This window comes from Sesamum indicum, linkage group LG12, assembly GCF_026168435.1.
Source record: "Sesamum indicum cultivar Baizhima isolate 11 linkage group LG12, ASM2616843v1, whole genome shotgun sequence".
Classification (NCBI taxonomy): Eukaryota; Viridiplantae; Streptophyta; class Magnoliopsida; order Lamiales; family Pedaliaceae; genus Sesamum; species Sesamum indicum.
The window spans coordinates 15,981,726-15,999,303 of record NC_142668.1 but is presented as its reverse complement, the minus strand read 5'-3'; the positions used below and the strand labels follow the sequence as shown (position 1 = coordinate 15,999,303).

The 17,578-nt window shown below is 36.8% G+C and overlaps 3 protein-coding genes across 4 annotated transcripts; all 3 read left to right on the top strand.

The window, feature by feature from the left end:
* The first annotated feature begins 2,385 nt into the window (after window positions 1–2,385).
* Window positions 2,386–4,236, top strand: LOC105175448 (transcription factor MYB102). The gene is made up of 3 exons (XM_011097884.3): window positions 2,386–2,861; window positions 2,962–3,091; window positions 3,186–4,236. Exons 1-3 carry the CDS (start codon window positions 2,729–2,731, stop codon window positions 4,060–4,062), a joined length of 1,140 nt encoding a protein of 379 aa, XP_011096186.1. The 5' UTR covers window positions 2,386–2,728; the 3' UTR covers window positions 4,063–4,236.
* Window positions 4,237–8,088: 3,852 nt separating this feature from the next.
* LOC105175447 (protein MOTHER of FT and TFL1) lies at window positions 8,089–9,774 on the top strand. Its single transcript, XM_011097882.3, has 4 exons — window positions 8,089–8,455; window positions 8,573–8,634; window positions 9,074–9,114; window positions 9,220–9,774. The coding sequence occupies exons 1-4, from the start codon at window positions 8,237–8,239 to the stop codon at window positions 9,444–9,446; spliced, it is 549 nt and encodes a 182-aa protein (XP_011096184.1). The 5' UTR covers window positions 8,089–8,236; the 3' UTR covers window positions 9,447–9,774.
* A 4,965-nt stretch (window positions 9,775–14,739) lies between these two features.
* On the top strand, window positions 14,740–16,367 carry LOC105175446 (putative cyclin-D6-1). Of its 2 annotated transcripts, none has more exons than XM_020698376.2 (6): window positions 14,740–15,071; window positions 15,150–15,236; window positions 15,341–15,439; window positions 15,535–15,736; window positions 15,805–15,935; window positions 16,025–16,367. In XM_020698376.2, the coding sequence occupies exons 1-6, from the start codon at window positions 14,904–14,906 to the stop codon at window positions 16,265–16,267; spliced, it is 930 nt and encodes a 309-aa protein (XP_020554035.1). In that variant the 5' UTR covers window positions 14,740–14,903; the 3' UTR covers window positions 16,268–16,367. The 2 variants fall into 2 exon arrangements, with proteins under 2 accessions (XP_020554035.1, XP_011096183.1); XM_011097881.3 differs by having other exon boundaries at window positions 14,743–15,071; window positions 15,338–15,439.
* The last annotated feature ends 1,211 nt before the right edge of the window (window positions 16,368–17,578 follow it).

Here is a 17,578-nt window from a genome sequence, read left to right as displayed (position 1 = left end):
TAGAGTAGAGATGGATGTAGCAAGAAGGGCAGACACGCAAGATTGGTCAAAGTGAACAGTACTATATATGGGGTGTATGTATCATATTCATATATGTTGTGTGCTGTCGTCTACTCCACAAAGTACTATATATATCTATTTATAATATATAATGTTTGACCAAAATCTAAAACCTTAAGATTTGTGAGTGTGAGCAAATGTGGACAAGAAAGGCGACAATTTTACACTTGATGATTTTCAACGTTTGCCCATTATACTATATTACATATTCAGACTACATAGTTAATTAATTAGAGAGAGTAATTAATTATATATAATAAAGAGTGAACGCGTGTCCTAATCTACAACTCTAACGAGAGTACTGCAGAGACAATATTAAATTATATTAATTTGTCCAAGCAGATCTGCATGCCTCGGAAAATTAACATATATGCACTACTTTTACGCTCGCTCCATAACATATACGTACATAATTTGTAGGGGTTGTTTGGCTAGCTACTTCAAAAACTTCAAGTATGAGGTGGCATATCATTATTCACATATATAATTTAATTCTATATATCCTCTTTTTGGATATGATAATATTTTTTAAGTTAGGTTCCCAATTATATATGACTCATCAGATGACCCCTCACACACACACACACACACACAAAAGGTAATGTTTCTTATAGTGGGGGTGGGGGTAGTAAAGTCAATAAACTTTTTGAAATTGATAGACAATATGTGCATATATATGTGAGAGTTGATGAGTTTGATTAATCAATGGTAATAGTGTGTGTAATTTGGCCTACCTACCTACACATCTGAGCACAGGGATTAATGTAGGTTTGGCCGATTGTTACCAACGATATTAATATATCTTTTTTATGCATAATATGCTCTATCTCAATGAATAATATTATTTTTATAGTGACAATATAGTAATATAATTAAATAAATATGTGCATGGTAATTTAGCCACTGATATAACTACGAGTTGGGGGAAATAGTACTTACGTCAATAATGAATTATTACAAGTTTACATTGCTATATATACATATGTATATTTGTAAGAATAAAATAATAACATCACGGAAGTTTTATAATTAACTAGCTGTTGTCACACACTGTTTTTGTGTTTATATAATAAATTATTTTTCATATTTTAAAATAATATTAAAATAAGAGTAAAATTTGCAAATCAATACATTGTATTAAAAACGAAAAGATAAAAAAACTACTTTATTGGTTAATGTATAATTTGAAAAGTGGAATAAATTAGTTCTTTTATTAGTTGAACAATATTTTTTTACTTTACAAGAAATTAGTGTGGTGTGTCATTAATTGTTTTTTGAATATAAAGTCCTTTTTTATTTTATATCGATATAGATATTTTTTTTTTAATGAAAGGTATTTACAATAAATGCGGGCGCCCATATTTCGGCAAACACCAAACTCAATTATTGTAGCCATGAAATTAATGCTAACTTTCAAGTCCTCCACGTATTTATAATATATATTTCAACATAAAGGGGGGGGGGGGGGAACCTGCCTTTTTCCATTTTATAGTTGATGGTGTCCAAGAATGCCCGTGCTCAGCGAGCCTGATTCTTGGTCTCCAGGCTGGACATAATTGTCTTTTCAGATTGAAAGAGCTAGCTACATGGCTTGATGAAGCCGGCTCGAATCAGAAGCCATGCAGGAACCAGATGAGGTAGGGGGTGGGGGGTGTACGTGGCTTTTTTGGGTTGAAGACAGCTAATAAGAATCCAGAAAGCGAGGAGTCGTACCCCGCCGGAAAGTGACATATGACGTGAGCCCTACCTAGCTCTACACAAACAAATCTCTTTATATTACACATACTAACCACCCCCCCTCCCCTCTAAATATTTATAATTAGGCATTACATTAAAAAAAATAAAAAATACCCTTAATATATATAAAGCTTTCTAATTATTATTCCTAATTTCAAATTGCGATCATTTATGATATAACGAAAAATGAATTTTTTTTATAGCAATATTATATTATATTGCACTAGATATATCCTCCCATTTTTAGATTCAACTGTGTAAACACCAAAAGAATTAACACAATTATTAATTGCCATCTTGATACGTATACAGGAGTTGAATGTGATTCTGAAATCTAAATATATTTATAATAATTGAACTGTTGATGCAATGAATATTCAGAGTTAGTATAAATTGTTGAAAGTAAGTAAATAATAATATATGTTAGGCATGTATTGAAAGCAAACTTTCAAATTTTTCTTCCATGGAAAGCGATGGACAGGTGGTAAATCAGAAATCCACCCATCATTACAGTCAGCTTAGTTTATTACATAAACACACACACAAGAAAATTAAAGTTAAAAGTTAGTATATTAATATGTCCGTAAGTGAGATATAAATGAGAAAATAGTATGTAGTGGGGAGTTTTTACCAGGAGAGGGGGCGGGGTTTGATGAATCCACGACTTCTCCGAAGATTGGGGACACGTCGCCAATGCAAGTAACAGGGACGGCACCATCCTTTTGACCTCAATTTCTTGTCTCTTCTTATACATCCAGTTTCTCCCAACTGTACATATATATATATACCCAATCCCACTTACTACTTTCCCTGCGGACCTACAAATTATCTCTTCTCGTCTCTTTCTCATCTCCTCTCCAGAGTAAACTTCCAACTATAAACCAATTTCATCATTTTTTTGTGGTATTATTATCAAGAAATATATAGGGATATGGGAAGGGCTCCTTGCTGCGACAAAAACGGACTCAAGAAAGGGCCTTGGACCCCTGAAGAAGATCAAAAGCTCATCGATTATATACAGAAAAATGGGTATGGAAACTGGAGAACTCTTCCTAAGAATGCTGGTAATTGCTCATCTTCTTCATCTCTCTTTAAATTTATATATACGCATGCATGGTGGAGAGACGTTTCTTGAATGTTCAACTAACTATATACGCTGTTCAGGGCTGCAAAGGTGTGGAAAGAGCTGTCGGCTGCGGTGGACGAATTATCTCCGGCCTGACATCAAGAGAGGACGATTCTCATTTGAAGAAGAAGAGACAATTATTCAACTCCACAGCATTCTCGGAAACAAGTGTGTACACTACTGTCTCGCTAGATTTTAGATTCTACCTTTTTCGGAAAAGTTGTAATTACGTTTGCCTTTTGTCTTTTGGACTAAAAAACAGGTGGTCTGCAATTGCCGCACGGCTCCCTGGAAGAACTGACAATGAGATCAAGAACTACTGGAACACGCACATTAGGAAAAGGCTTCTGCGCATGGGAATCGACCCCGTCACTCACAGCCCTCGTCTTGATCTTCTCGACCTCTCCACAATCTTAAACTCATCTCTCTACGCTAATTCCTCATCCCAAATCAGTTTTTCAAGGTTATTAGGGATGCAATCTTTGATTAATCCTGAGCTTCTACGCTTAGCCACTTCCCTCTTGTCCTCCTCCCACACCCAAAACCAAGATTTCCTCGTACAAAACAACCCTCTGATTAGAGATAATCCCCATGTCTCTAATCAAATCTCCCAATCCTTAATCCAACCTTGTATTCAGACACCAGTTCAGGATTTGACAATTCCAACTAGTTGTTTGGATACAACACCTAACTCATGTACTGTTTCACTTTCTAATCATGACCAAGCTCACCCTTTCATGCAATACGACAACGTTCAAGATCTTGATGCCGGGTTCGGGTCGCAAAATTGCCAGCTAAATGAGTGGCAACTGAGCGATGGATCAATGCTTTCTACTCTGACAGAAGACTATTTGCCGGTAACAAACTATGGCTATTACGGGTCGGATCATCAATCCGTGGTGGACCCGGCTCCATCATCCGAAGCTTCAACTTTTCAACAATCCAACAGCAGCAACAATTTCAGCTTCCAATCCGTTTTGTCAAATATATCAACTCCGTCATCAAGTCCAACTCCTCTGCATTCAAATTCAACTCACAATATTAACAGCAGCAGCACAGAAGACGAAAGGGAAAGTTACTGCAGCAACATGTTGAAGTTTGAAATCCCGGACATCTTGGATGTTAATGATTTCATGTAATGATCATGATCACAAACTGTACCAAGTGATACAAATTGAGACATTTTTTTCTTTTTCCTTTTTCTTTCTTCCTTCTTGGTGTAATCGTGCTGGGCTTTTTCAGGACCCGTACCTCATGTTAATTTCTTGTAAAAATTTCTGTTGGAGTTACAAACTTGTTCCAAATTCTTCAAATCCGACAAGACAGCCCCATTATTTGGATCTTCATATTAATTATATGTACTTGTTTTAATTGATATCAGACTTCATCAGATTTATGTCAAACTAAAGATGGACACATACAAAATTGAAAAAATCTTAATTACATTCAAATTAATAATTAGACAAATATGATATATACAACAAACAGAAAATATAATTCAAGATTCTAGAAAATTAACAAAACGGGCATTAATATGGATATTGAAACCTTTAATTAGTCATAATCACATCAAAGACTTTCCATATCCATACAATATTATATTATAACCACATATATAGATATATATGATATGCATAAATGAATATGGTATCGTACATACGTGGTCCTAGCCGCAGAACTCCAGAAATATATATATATATATATATATATATATGAATTTTATAATTAATGTATTTTTCTAGAGAAGAAATAAAGGTAATTAAATTACTGGAGTGGCTACGGACATGAAAACCAGAGTCACCATATCAACAACTCTTTCAATTCCATAAATCAGCGTATCTGATTATTTTGTGTAATCTTAGTACTTGTCCGATTATTACTGGCACCAGTGTCTTCTTACTTGCCTCAATGCCCAAATTGACTACTCATCATATTATAACTATAATTAGATTAATAATCCGAGTTTTATATATAAAAATAGGAAGAAGAAATTTCATTCCAAGATGGTTTCATCGATCCCGACAGTGGCCGGAGTTGTGAAAGGCGACACGTGGTGGCGCCACCTGTATCACAGAACAGTTACCTGCTAATGAAGTAATATATGGTTATAGTAAATTACTTGCATGGTTGTGCTAAGCAGCGCAGGGGTTTGACTAAAAGGCTGGGCACGTGTCGGGATGATGAAGGAGTAGTGGGGACCATAATCGAAAGGTCTGAAATAGCTTTATTGAAAATCATGGCGTGGCTCTTGTGCTATTTCTTGTCTTTTGTTTGTCCTCCCGTGCGTCAAACAACTCTCACGTCAGCACAAGACATGTGGCCTCTCAATAATACGACGACCCGGCCCTACTCTACCCAATGGGTAACCGGTTCGCCCACTTTGCATTGAACCGGATCCTTTTTCACTTCCCCCCCTTCTTTCTATTTGTTAAAAAATATCTAATTCATATCCTGTTGCAGAGGGGGAAATGGATTTCGAAAATCGCTTCTTAATTTTTCGTTTGTTTGCTTCTGTAAAAAATAAAAAATAAATTAAAAGTTTAAATAGTGAATATATATATATATATATATGAACATTGGCATTATTAATAAATAATGATAATATTATTAATGTCAAATCATCACTTTAATGTTAAAAGAAATTAATAAATTCAGGACACTTTTATTTTGAAGAAATAGTATTGCACATATCATATCATAAGTACTACTCACATATCACATGGTGTGTTCTCCACACCAACAGCATCAAATGCGGACATGATGCTATATATTTTCTTCTATTTGAGGCAAAATTATTGAATTTTATGTCACAATTGATCAAAAATTTATTGAGTAATTAAATCCTTCAATCTAAACAGATTATCAATACAATTAGTCACATATCAATTACGTACGTACTTTGTTCGAACATACATAACATTAACGACCGTCAAGACAATAATTATAATAACCAATTGATGTTTTTGGCCCGTATTTGCAATTATTCAAAAGATAAGATGGTTTGTGTAAATAAATTATAAGTCAGAAGGTGTAAACATAATTATTTCATAAACAAATGATCGAATTTGGAAATACAACAATGAATATGACAATATATATATATATATAGTGGTGGAATTAAGTGTGTACACATTTAATTTTAAAGTCAAAAGTCCTAGTACAGGCGACTACAAACTGGAGTTTTTCCCATGACCATAACAATCTGACACGAAAATGAATCCTCAACGTTAGTTCCTCTCCCTTCTTCAATCGTACGTTCCAAACCCAAAGATGATGTTGTTTTCTGAACTGAAGATCCCAGTTAAGCTCTTTGCTCTATCAAAGCCTCCATGCACGTCATTTTTACATCACAAATACGTCATCGTTTCCCTGATTTTGGCAGTCACTCTCACTTGCATGCATGTCTCTGTTATTATTCTTTGGAGATTAATTAAATAAGATATTTATTAATAAAAGATTATAATTCTGACCGAGATTATGTATGTGTTCTAGAATGCGACTTTAATTAATGGTATTAATTAAATATAGATAGATAGGATTAATTAGATTATGATGAATTTATAGATATAATAATAAAATGAACGAACAAGGTCAAAGAAGCAGTGTAATGAGAAGAGTAATAGAGTGAGGACGTGTCAAAAGATGTCACGGTATAAAGTGTACGGCCGGTGTATGACAGCCGAGTGTAAACCGACCATATCCCTAATCTCTTAATTTCTCTCCCGACCGTCCAAGGAAAAAGCGCGCTTCAACCCTTTGAATGGTCTACTCCTAAACTGGGTTTATGTCTTCTAAATTTTGATTTCTTTCCTCTTTTACTAATAATGTCGTGTTTTTCCTTTTTCTTCTTCGCTTTTGCATGATAGAACACCTCTCGAAGAAATTGTGCTCAAAACATGGAAATTCGCAGTAGAGAAACGTGCAAATGGGGTCTACCCGCCCCACCAAATGTTTTCTTGAGTTAAGTAATGGTCTTTTTTTTTTCTTTAATCTTTTATACTTAATTATATATTATTTTTTCTCTTTATCTGATTAACTACTAAAATATTGATTTGCAGGCGAGAATGATTGCATTTTGATTGATCACATAATTTACTTTACACGGACCTAAGTGTTAATATTGGCTAACGGTTGCTTTTCCCGAGACAATGATTATTTTAAGTGTGATGATAGTTACATTATTGAATTAAGCTCATATTCATAATTTGACATATATTTTCCATTAATAATTATCAAAATTCAAATTATAAATAAATCACTTCACATAAATTTGGATAAATACTCTATTTGTATTTCCATCTTAAGTCGATAGATCAATTGATATCAGATAATATGGGATATTAAAATATGATGTGGGATCCATCCACTTATATGTCAAATAACAAGTCTATCCTTTCGGAGGTGTAGAAATGACCTTCCACTCCAAGAGTTTGAATCTGTTTTGCAGCGTCGGATTGGGTCGATCCAATCCGATTTCATCATCTTATATTTTGGAAATACTAAATCAAAGGCCTAGAATCATTTCTGTCAATTATAGTATTGCAAGAAAAATCAAGAGATGCAGCTGCTGCAGTAGTCTTGTCAATTACAATAAATGTCACGGCCGAGACACACATTTGACAATATGACAATGACAGGGTTATGATAAATATGATTGAATTTGCAAATGGGGTATTGATGGATGCATGTCAAATCTCAATTAAAACGCCTACCAATTCATTGAACTAGTCAAAATAGCATTATCATTCGATGACGACATGTTTGGATCAAATTCACACAATCTCAACATCACATTACATGTCTATACTCAAAATACAATGAATAATTAAGTAATCCTACTTTTATTTAGTTCTTATCTTCAATATTCTGTTATTTATGTACTAAATTAAATTATTAAGTTTTCCTTAAAAAATTTCCCACACTATTACATCATTTGTGTGCCGATATTCGCAGACAAGCTAAAATTTTCCACTCCTCAGCCATTTTTTAGGCTTCGACAAAACTTATTTTAAGTTTGTCGTTTGAAAATGACGTAGTTTTATTTGAATTTAATTTTTTATTTTTTTTTCATATTGCAAGTGAGAGAGATAAAGATGAGGTTGCAAGTAATATGAATAGGAGTCTCTTATAGCTATAGCCCACTCACCCACCAGAGACACAGCACAAAGATATGATCCAAGTAGCAGCAGCGGATACTTGTCACCACCCTAGACAACATTAGCCCCCACGTGTCCCTCACTTCCCCTCTGCCCATATCTTAATTAATCTCTACTCAATTACTACTTGCTTACCTACTTTTACTAATTGTTGAGGATGGAGCAAATGCCTAGAGCGGCGGTGGATCCCCTGGTGGTGGGCGGCGTCATCGGAGATGTGGTCGATATGTTCGTTCCCGCGGCCGACTTGTCCCTACACTACGGCACCAAACACCTATGCAATGGCATGGAGATCAACCCACACTCAGCGGCTCAAAGCCCTCGACTCCTCATCACCGCCTCCGTTCCCGTTCCCACTCCTAATTACTATACTCTTGTATGTAAGTTGGGCTTATACACACACACACACACTAATTAATTGGGATAAATATAGATTAAATATTAAATATTAGTATTTATATATTAATTGACGTTTTTGGACATGGGTATGCAGGTAATGGTTGATCCTGATGCTCCTAGTCCAAGCGAACCAACTTTCAGAGAGTGGCTCCACTGGTAATATGGCACATCCATATTAATTTATTCTAATTACATTATTACATGATAATTAAATGTTGATTGGTATATGGAGTTTTGCCCTGCATGCAGCAAATTAAGACCTTAATTTAATATGAAAATTCAAACATGAATATTTTATATTAATTACAATTTCAAAAACCATTAATTATATATATATATGTCAAATGCAATGCATGTAATGATATATCATGCAAGTACTGTAGCATCTGTTATGTGATTGATTTTGATGGAATCTGATTTTGTTAATTCTGGCAAAAGTTTTTCATGTTATATAATGCCAAATTAATGAAAAGTTCAATCTTAGATAGATTTTGTGGTATGATTAAGGAAAAAAGTGTTATATATCCATATTAATTAGTTTAATCATGCCAATTCATTATATTTCAAATCATGTGGGGTTTCTTTCGTGTTGCAGGCTAGTGATAGACATTCCTGAGGGATCCGATGCCAGTGAAGGTAATTAATTAGATATCATGAATGTAGGTTGATTGCTGGTAATAACTGCTGAAAATTCGTATGCATGACGTCGGAATTTGTTATTACAATGAGTGGGTGGTGCAGGCAAGGAAGTAATGGAGTATATGGGGCCTCAGCCACCCACCGGCATTCACCGCTATGTGTTTGTAGCTTTCAAGCAAAACAGCCTGATGGAAACGGTGAGAAGGCGGCCAGTGGAGCGCGGTCAATTTAACACACGCCAGTTTGCAAGTGAGAATGATCTCGGCCTTCCAGCAGCCGCTCTGTATTTCAACTCTCAGAAGCAACCAGCTGGAAACAAGAAACACTAGAGGGGATCTAATGTGTGGGTACTTGGCGTTGGCTCTCTCTATATGAATGGATAGGTTTATTTCCGGTATATGTGTGTTGTTAGAGGTATAGGTGTGTGATTTTACATATTTAGGTTGCTGTTGCTAATCCAGTCATAAGTAAATCTCTGTCTTGTTTCATTCTGTTTATATGCTATTTGGACTGTTGGGGGGTGTATGATGTATGTGAGTACGTGTCAAGTCATCTTTGTGTTGCTGATCATTACAGGAGAGTCGTTCTCTTTATTACCACTTGGTGATCTCTTGCATGCTCAATGAAGGACAGTTCAAAAGTTTCCTTTTCTCCAAACTCCTGATTCATTGAAGTGAGCTGCGCTATTACATTCCGGTTCAAAGCTATTGGTTTTGGTAAAACGGCAGGCATTTTAATTTCTTGCAAACTGCTAAAGGCCTTTTTTCATTCCAGAGTTTCCATTCATATCATAGTTTCAGGTGATTGAAATTGTTTCCCTGGATCGAAATTGAGGCTGATCGGACAATGTATTTTCTTCTGAATTGCAACTCTGTTTTTCGAATTGTTCCTATTGGAAATCCCATGGTTGTTGCATGAAATGTACATCCATGGAAACCTGAAAAATATAAATGTACATGAGTGATAAAATTACAACAAAGAAGTAAACTCAAATGTTCAAACTTATATCCACGCCTACGATGTCTGATGTTACAGGCAACATTAAGTACAATTATCTTGAAATTCTAATGAAATATCTGGAAATTACGTGCAGCTGCAGGCCTATCTTCTTCTGAGAACTGTTTTACCCTGTTTATCTTCCTGTACAAGGCGCAGAACTTCATTTGGAGGGGTGTGCCTCCAAATTTGAGGCTTCATCAATTGATGCCCCATCTGTGCAAACCTATCAGCAGTTCTATTGCCCTCCCGATAAATATGCGTTAGGACGCAGTTCTTTATTTCCGGTATCATCAAGTTTATACGCGCGACATGCATCTGTACTTTGGCGCATTTAATTGGTCTCCTCTTAGCAATAATGTCGACTAGACTCTTGGAGTCTCCTTCCAGCCATACATCGCTCCAACCATTTTCCAGCACGATCTCAAGGCCTCGTAGGAGGGCAGCCAGTTCTGCTATCGTGCTGTTGCTTTGGCCTATGGATTCAGCGTATCCCAGCAAGAAGTCAGCGTTATGGTCTCTGAATATGCCTCCGATGCTGGAATTTCCTGTCTTGCATTTGCAGGAACCGTCGTAGTTCAGCTTTGTCCAGCCGTCCTCTGGTTTTTCCCATGTGACGTGAAATGCTTTCTTGTGCCATTTCCTGTCTAGAACTTGTAGTACTGGACGTCGAATCGTTGTCCCATAACAAAAGAATCTTGAAATTATCAGCATCACTTCTATATTCATTAGATTTGTTGATGTTTCCAGAGTTTATAAGAATGAGATTAAGGTTGTTGGTTAGACACACATGTTGTCATGCATTTCGTGCTGGAGAGTTGGAGTAGAGGGTAAGCAAAGGCAGTTTTAGAATTCCGGAGGCACAAGGCAAAGAGTGATACTCGGGATGGAATCTGTGTGTCATTTTCTGGAGGAGTAAGAAAGGACGAGTTCTTGCATGGTTATGGAACAACAGTATATAGGAACATCTACAGGTCTGTGTGGATTTGATTTGAAGCACTGTAACCATTGTTTTATTAACTGTTAAAAATGACGGTTAGTATCTCTCTGAAATTGGACCGTGAATTTTGGAGCATAACCGCCTAGTTATCAGAAGCCAAGAACTTAGGCATTGGTTTTAGTAGCCACAATTGTCGGATGTTGTCCAATCAACAGATACTAATGGATGGTTATTTGCATAAATAAATAGTACTGATAACTGCTTGCTCCTATCTTGTACTATGCCACCAACTGCATTTCGAATGTTGATCATATTTTTATAAACACGACATTGAAGGATTATACTAATTACTAATATAGGGATCACGTGTGAAATATTTTCTTAAATATGCGAGAGTGAACTAATTATAGAGACAAAATGTATGTGATTGGGTGTTATTTCCACGTATCTTATAACTCTTGGGAGTTGCATATGTGATTGAGTGCAAGATTAGCAGGATCGATAATCATGGATCAATTACCAATTGTTTAATCTTATTGCAGTAGTGTTCAAATTTCAACTGTCCAATTCAGAGAGTTATAACTCTATTCAAAACCTCAATCACAAGAGTTTAGGTAGGGACGTAAGACACGAGCATATATGCCTGAAGTGCAACAACCCAGGCCCGCAGTGTATGACGTGCCAGGTACTCATTTTCAAGTGAAAAATGCTTTAGTTCAAACAGTTCTAATTATTCAACCATATCCAGTGGCTCTAGCTAGGTCAAGTGACCATTGGATTTCCGGGTCAGGGCCAAGTATATGGTGCAAGAGTAAGACCATGTGAAGTGTTAGACAGAATATACGCCGATTATGCAAGTCAAGCAATGTACTATGGGGCGAGAACATGGCTGTTTTTCCATGTTCTTACCTGGGTATGGATTTTTCAGTTGGGGAAGACATGAGGGAATTGGAAAACACCTCTTGTCGGGTTGGATCTCAAATTGATCTTGAGAAATTGGTTGTGAACATGCCTCTCTATGCCCGACTGAGGGGACGGGGGGCTATGGAGTGATTGTTGGGGACCATTCGGGAGCTGCATCTTCTGGAAGGCTGGTTCTATTCCCCAGATGCTGGGACCCCAGGCAGCAGAGATGCGAGCAGCAGCAGTGGCGGAGTCTTTTTCAGATAGGGAGCTGGTCATCGAGGGAGATTGCCTTATGTTATTAGAGCCATCAACTCTCAGGATCTTGAGTACACTCCGTTGGGTCCTTTGCTCATGAATATTGATAAAGCTCTTCCTCAAATTCCACGAAAGAGTCTCACGTTTGTTCGACGTAGAGCTAATGTTGCTGCCCATGTTCTTGCCCGTAATGCTTATCTTAATGAAATGCATTGAACCCCCCTTCCAAAAAAAAAAAAAAAAAGAATTGAAGCTCAAAACCTATTGATCAAATTTAGTTGAACTTAGCAATTAATGTAGTCTGGGCTCTTTAACTTCAATACTTGTAACAGGTATATGTGAGAGTCGCGGAATTGGGCTTAATGGAGTTGAAGTCCTTCCCCGTAGTTGAGTAGGAAGTCGGGGAGAATTGGGCTTAATGGACTTCCCCGTAATTGAGTAGGAAATCGGGGCGTTTTTACCCTTTGTTGGACTTCTAGTAATAAAGAGGAGTATATTAAGTTGAGCCCATGATTCATATGGCAAAGTGAAAACCCACCCATTTTCTATTACACTTGGGTGTCAAGGCAAGTATATATATTTAGCCCTGGTAAGTTTTCTAGAGACTGAAGAGAAATTATGCAAAAGAAGGCAGTTTTGCCTGGTTGGCTTTAATGATTCGCCCACCCAAGTGATTAACTAACTAGGTTGGATTGAGGTAATTTTGCAATGATATATTAGTTGTGTAGAGAAAGGAATTGGTAAAATGTGAAATGAGATTAGGGTTTGGAGTTGAGGAATTTGGGGAACTAGTGTAGTTTCGAAAAGAAATGAATTGGGGAGGTGGTGAAGAGGCCCACAGAAAGGGCATTGTACTGAGAAGAACAATGATGGTGCTGTGTGCATGGGGTGAAGGCGTGACCCCTCAATGCATGCACTCATACTCTCTAATAGGAATGAATGTCGTTTCATCCTACACATACTCCACATACATATATACAAGCATGCATGTCTCTGCGGTTACAATCATTCACACATCTGCTAAAACGCAATCCGCAGGTGATGAAAAGATGCATGAGGGGCAATTGCAAGAAAGAAAAAGTGAAAGTTGGTGTAGTGGAATGGTAATGAGGGGAAGGGAGCAAGATAGCTTTCTCTTGTACCAATGATGAAAAGCCAACCCCGCCCCAGAAATAGAATCTCTTATCCAAACATCACAATTAAGTAAATTAAAGAGAGATGCGTTACTTGTTCATGGGGCAATCTCATCACTCCTCACCTTCTCTTAATTAATTTATTGCCTAACCCCACACCCAAATTTTCTGATACTATGAATGTGCGCCAGCGGTCAAAGAAAACCCTTCACATCACATGCTCAGAATGTGATTCATTACCAAAAGGAACCATATACATACCTACCTTTATCTTTTAAATACATGTACATATACAGGAGAAAAGTAGGTACTACTGTTGCTCAAACTCATGCCTATTATTTCAAGATCATTACCTTAAAATAAAGGCTTTAATTACCTTAATTAATTAAAAGTTAAAAACAACAACCTTGTGCCCAGGAGCAGGAGCAGGTGAGGTATCCAGATTGATGAAATCTATGGGATGCATGGGTTGAAGAGGATTTAATGCAGTCACGTGTGTGACACATATAGTGCAAACAGGATATATGTTGTGGCTGTCCTCTATGTGTAGAAGCTGCGTTATTCATCAAATTTGAAATACTCAACTCATCTATCAATTATACCACAAACTATTAATTCACAAATATATATATGTACCTACCTATATATGGGGGAACGGAAGACCCACTTGAGACTGAGTACCAATTCCGTTTACATGAATCACGTGACTCTCCCTGCTCCTTCCACACATGTGTTCTGTCTTAATTTGTTCCTACAATCTCACTTTTGTCATTCAACCAGCAGTGAAATAAAACCATCCAACCACATATTTATATGTCCTAATGTGCCGTAGTAGTGCGAAAATCTCATTGTTTCCCTAGCGTTGTGAAATGCTGCCCTGCATTGTTTTCACACATAGGATAATAATGCTCTTATAGTATTTTCACTACATGCACTGCTCTCTCGTATTTATCAACTCATATTTCTTTTATTTTGTAAACTTTACTATAATCATCTCATATATATACTGAGTACAAATCGGACATGACTGCCTTAAGCTCATTTAAATAATAGGACATGACTAACTTAATCTCATTCCCTTCTGTCAAACCAATGAAGAAAAGGAAAACCATTTCAAACCTCCAGTGTTGTAATCTAAATCATCATACCACAAATGTTATTGCATTTAATTATAACATGATTGATTACTTAGTACACAAACGAGATTAACAAAAAGAAAATCTATGTAGTAAATTACTCGTTACATGTAATTAATTTGAATTTGATTGAACACAGGTACACACAAAATTTACCATATCTTTCTTATAGATTTGACTGTATTTACTATTGAGTCCTTTTACTTTCTGCTTTTTGTTTGATTTATTATTGGTGAATGTTTGAGTCAGCGGGTGAGAATGAGGAGCGTGAATAAATAGCCAGAACGGGGCGTTGAATGGTTTCAATCAGAGGCTTTAATGGCTTTCTTCACCCTCCATTCCTCTCTCTAACTATTCATTCTTACACTAAAGGGTTTTTCCTCTCTTTCCCCTTCCGGAAAAGGATATCAAGGAAAGAAAATGGAGCTGGATCTTCAGAATCCGTTGACGACTCACCAAGACCTGCAATACGACGGCGTTCCGTCTCTCTTCGCCAATGAGTCCGACCACATGCCTTCTCTTCTCTCCTTTCACGCCTCCGGTTTCCGATGCTCTATCCGCCGGACTGCACTCTCTCTCATTTCTCAGGTAAATTCTTCAACGCTCTCAAGCAAAAGTATACTGTGAAATCAGAAAGATGGTTTCTTAACGTGCGTATTTCTGCAGGTAAAGTTCGCGTACAATTTGGATCCATTTCTGGTCTACCTCTCTTTCAATTACGTCGATCGCTTCCTCTCTACACAGGAAATTCTGGTAAATTTGTTACGAAGATTGAAACTACATTATGTATAAGCATTAATTCATCGTGTATGCGTATTTTGTGCCTTTTGTATTGAGATTTGATGTTAAATCAGGAGAAAAGGCCATGGATTGCGCATATTCTGGTAGTTGCAAGCCTTTCGCTCGCTGCCAAGATGAGAAACTCTGATTTATCCATTTCACTCTCCGATTTACAGGTATGACTACTAATTCAGCAAAACGAAATGTTACTTCTTTTGGTTCGCAAGGATATATTAAGTAATTTACGCAACTTTGATTTCTACTGAAACAGAGAGAAGACGGCTTTGAGTTTGACTCCCAGTCGGTTCGTCGAATGGAGAGAATTTTACTCTCTACTCTGCGATGGCGAATGCGATCTATCACTCCTTTCTCATTTCTTCAATATTTCATCTCTCTTTTGGAAATCGAAGACCACTCTTTAACTCAATGTCTCAAGCACAGAGCTTCAGAAATTATCTTCACCGTTCAACAAGGTAATTAATTCTGTTTTCATATGAAAATCTGTTTGTCAAATTTTGTGATTTTATCGTTTTATATGCAGAGCTGAAGCTTTTAGAGTACAAACCTTCGACGATTGCAGCTTCAGCGCTTCTCTGTGCCATTCATGACTTGACTCCGCCTGCATTTTCTTCTTCCCACTCCGCAATTACTTCCTGTGAATATGTGGACAAAGTAAAAACACTGTTTCATTGAATTCATTTAATTCTTATTATTGACAAGTTACTGTGGTTAAGAGGTCTTATGTTATTCTGTTACTTCAGGATACATTGTCGGAATGCTTCGGTGTGATGCAGGAGATGACAAGAGAGGGATACGGACTAAGTCTTGATGAGAGTGCGTGTGCTACTGTGACACAGATCAGTGTCCTTGACACAAGCGTGGAGGGCACTAGCAGTTCTGGTCCTGGATTCCCAGAAAGTGACAACGTCAAGCGGCGGAGGCTAAATGGTTTTTACGACAACGATAGAACATTCAAGATCTCTCAAATCCAGCAGTGTAATTAGCATCATGATCCCGTGCAGCACGCCTTGAAAACGTCATTCTCAATGTTTTCTTATCAGCTTTTCCAAAATGTTAAAAAAAATGAAAATTTCGTTTCAATCATTCGAATGGCTGAGAATAATTAGTAATTTCATATAGAGCGTCGAAATTAAAGAAAGTTTATTTTGTTAATTACCTTGGAATGAGCAATCAAAGCGGATAAGTAAGAAATTAAGAAAATATTTTAAATTTTTATCTTCGAAAGAGAACTTTCAGGGCAAATAATTCATACACAAAAGGGAAAAAAAGAGAGGAAAAATCAATCCCGTAAACGAAAACGAGCCATCAAAAGCCAAAACAAACGTTAAAAGCTCTCCTCCTCCACTTAATTGCTGCCCGTGGCTGTTTGTGCAGAGCGGCATGGCTGTTCATTGGAACTGTATCCTAGGATCGCACGTACATGACCGATACCTGCCACTGCAGACATCACCCTGTCCTGCGTAATCTGAAATTATAACATGTAATCAGAGAGGAGCTTGGAGGAATCCCTGTACTTGTTTCACACCATGCATGAAATGCATCTTTCTGTGTCAATTTATTCCTTCTTCTTGGCTACGATGCAGACACAGACAGTAGAATATCACTTCTTGCACTGAGTACCAGTCTCACTCATCGTTATTCTTTGAAATCTTGATCCTCAAACTCAGAATCGCTTAATCCAGAATTCTTATATTCTCGAGTCGGAATCTTTACGATAATATTTCTTGAATCACAAATTGGCATTCTCAACAACAAGAAGACAGATTCACAACCATAATTGATTCAAAATTTCTGCCGTTGATCGGATATTCATGAGAACCGCTGATTGTATATGTGAGACCGAAGCAGGGAGATGGTGATCACAATTCTTGAAGGGGGTAGAAGAGAAAGAAATTAGGGTAATATAGGAATTGGATAGTTGGTATCAAGCGGGAGAACCAACTAATGATTTGTTTGGCCCATATTCCATGGTCTGGACCATCTATTAACCAGTTGGACCAGTCGTGAGGATTGACGCATCTATTAGACATTCCCCAGAGTAGCATATCTATATCTCTCATGCCATGATTGATATAATTTGAGGGAATAGAATAAATTTAAAAATAAAATAAAAGTATGAATAGAATGATTTTGTTATATCATTCCTATGTTTGATATACTAAAGTAATGAAAAAGGAAATTGAACCAAACTTTCCAAATTATCATTTATATGTTTTGTAAATAATAGAATTTAAAAATTAAAATAAAAAATACAGCAATCAAGCAACATCTCATTACATAAGAAATATTATTTT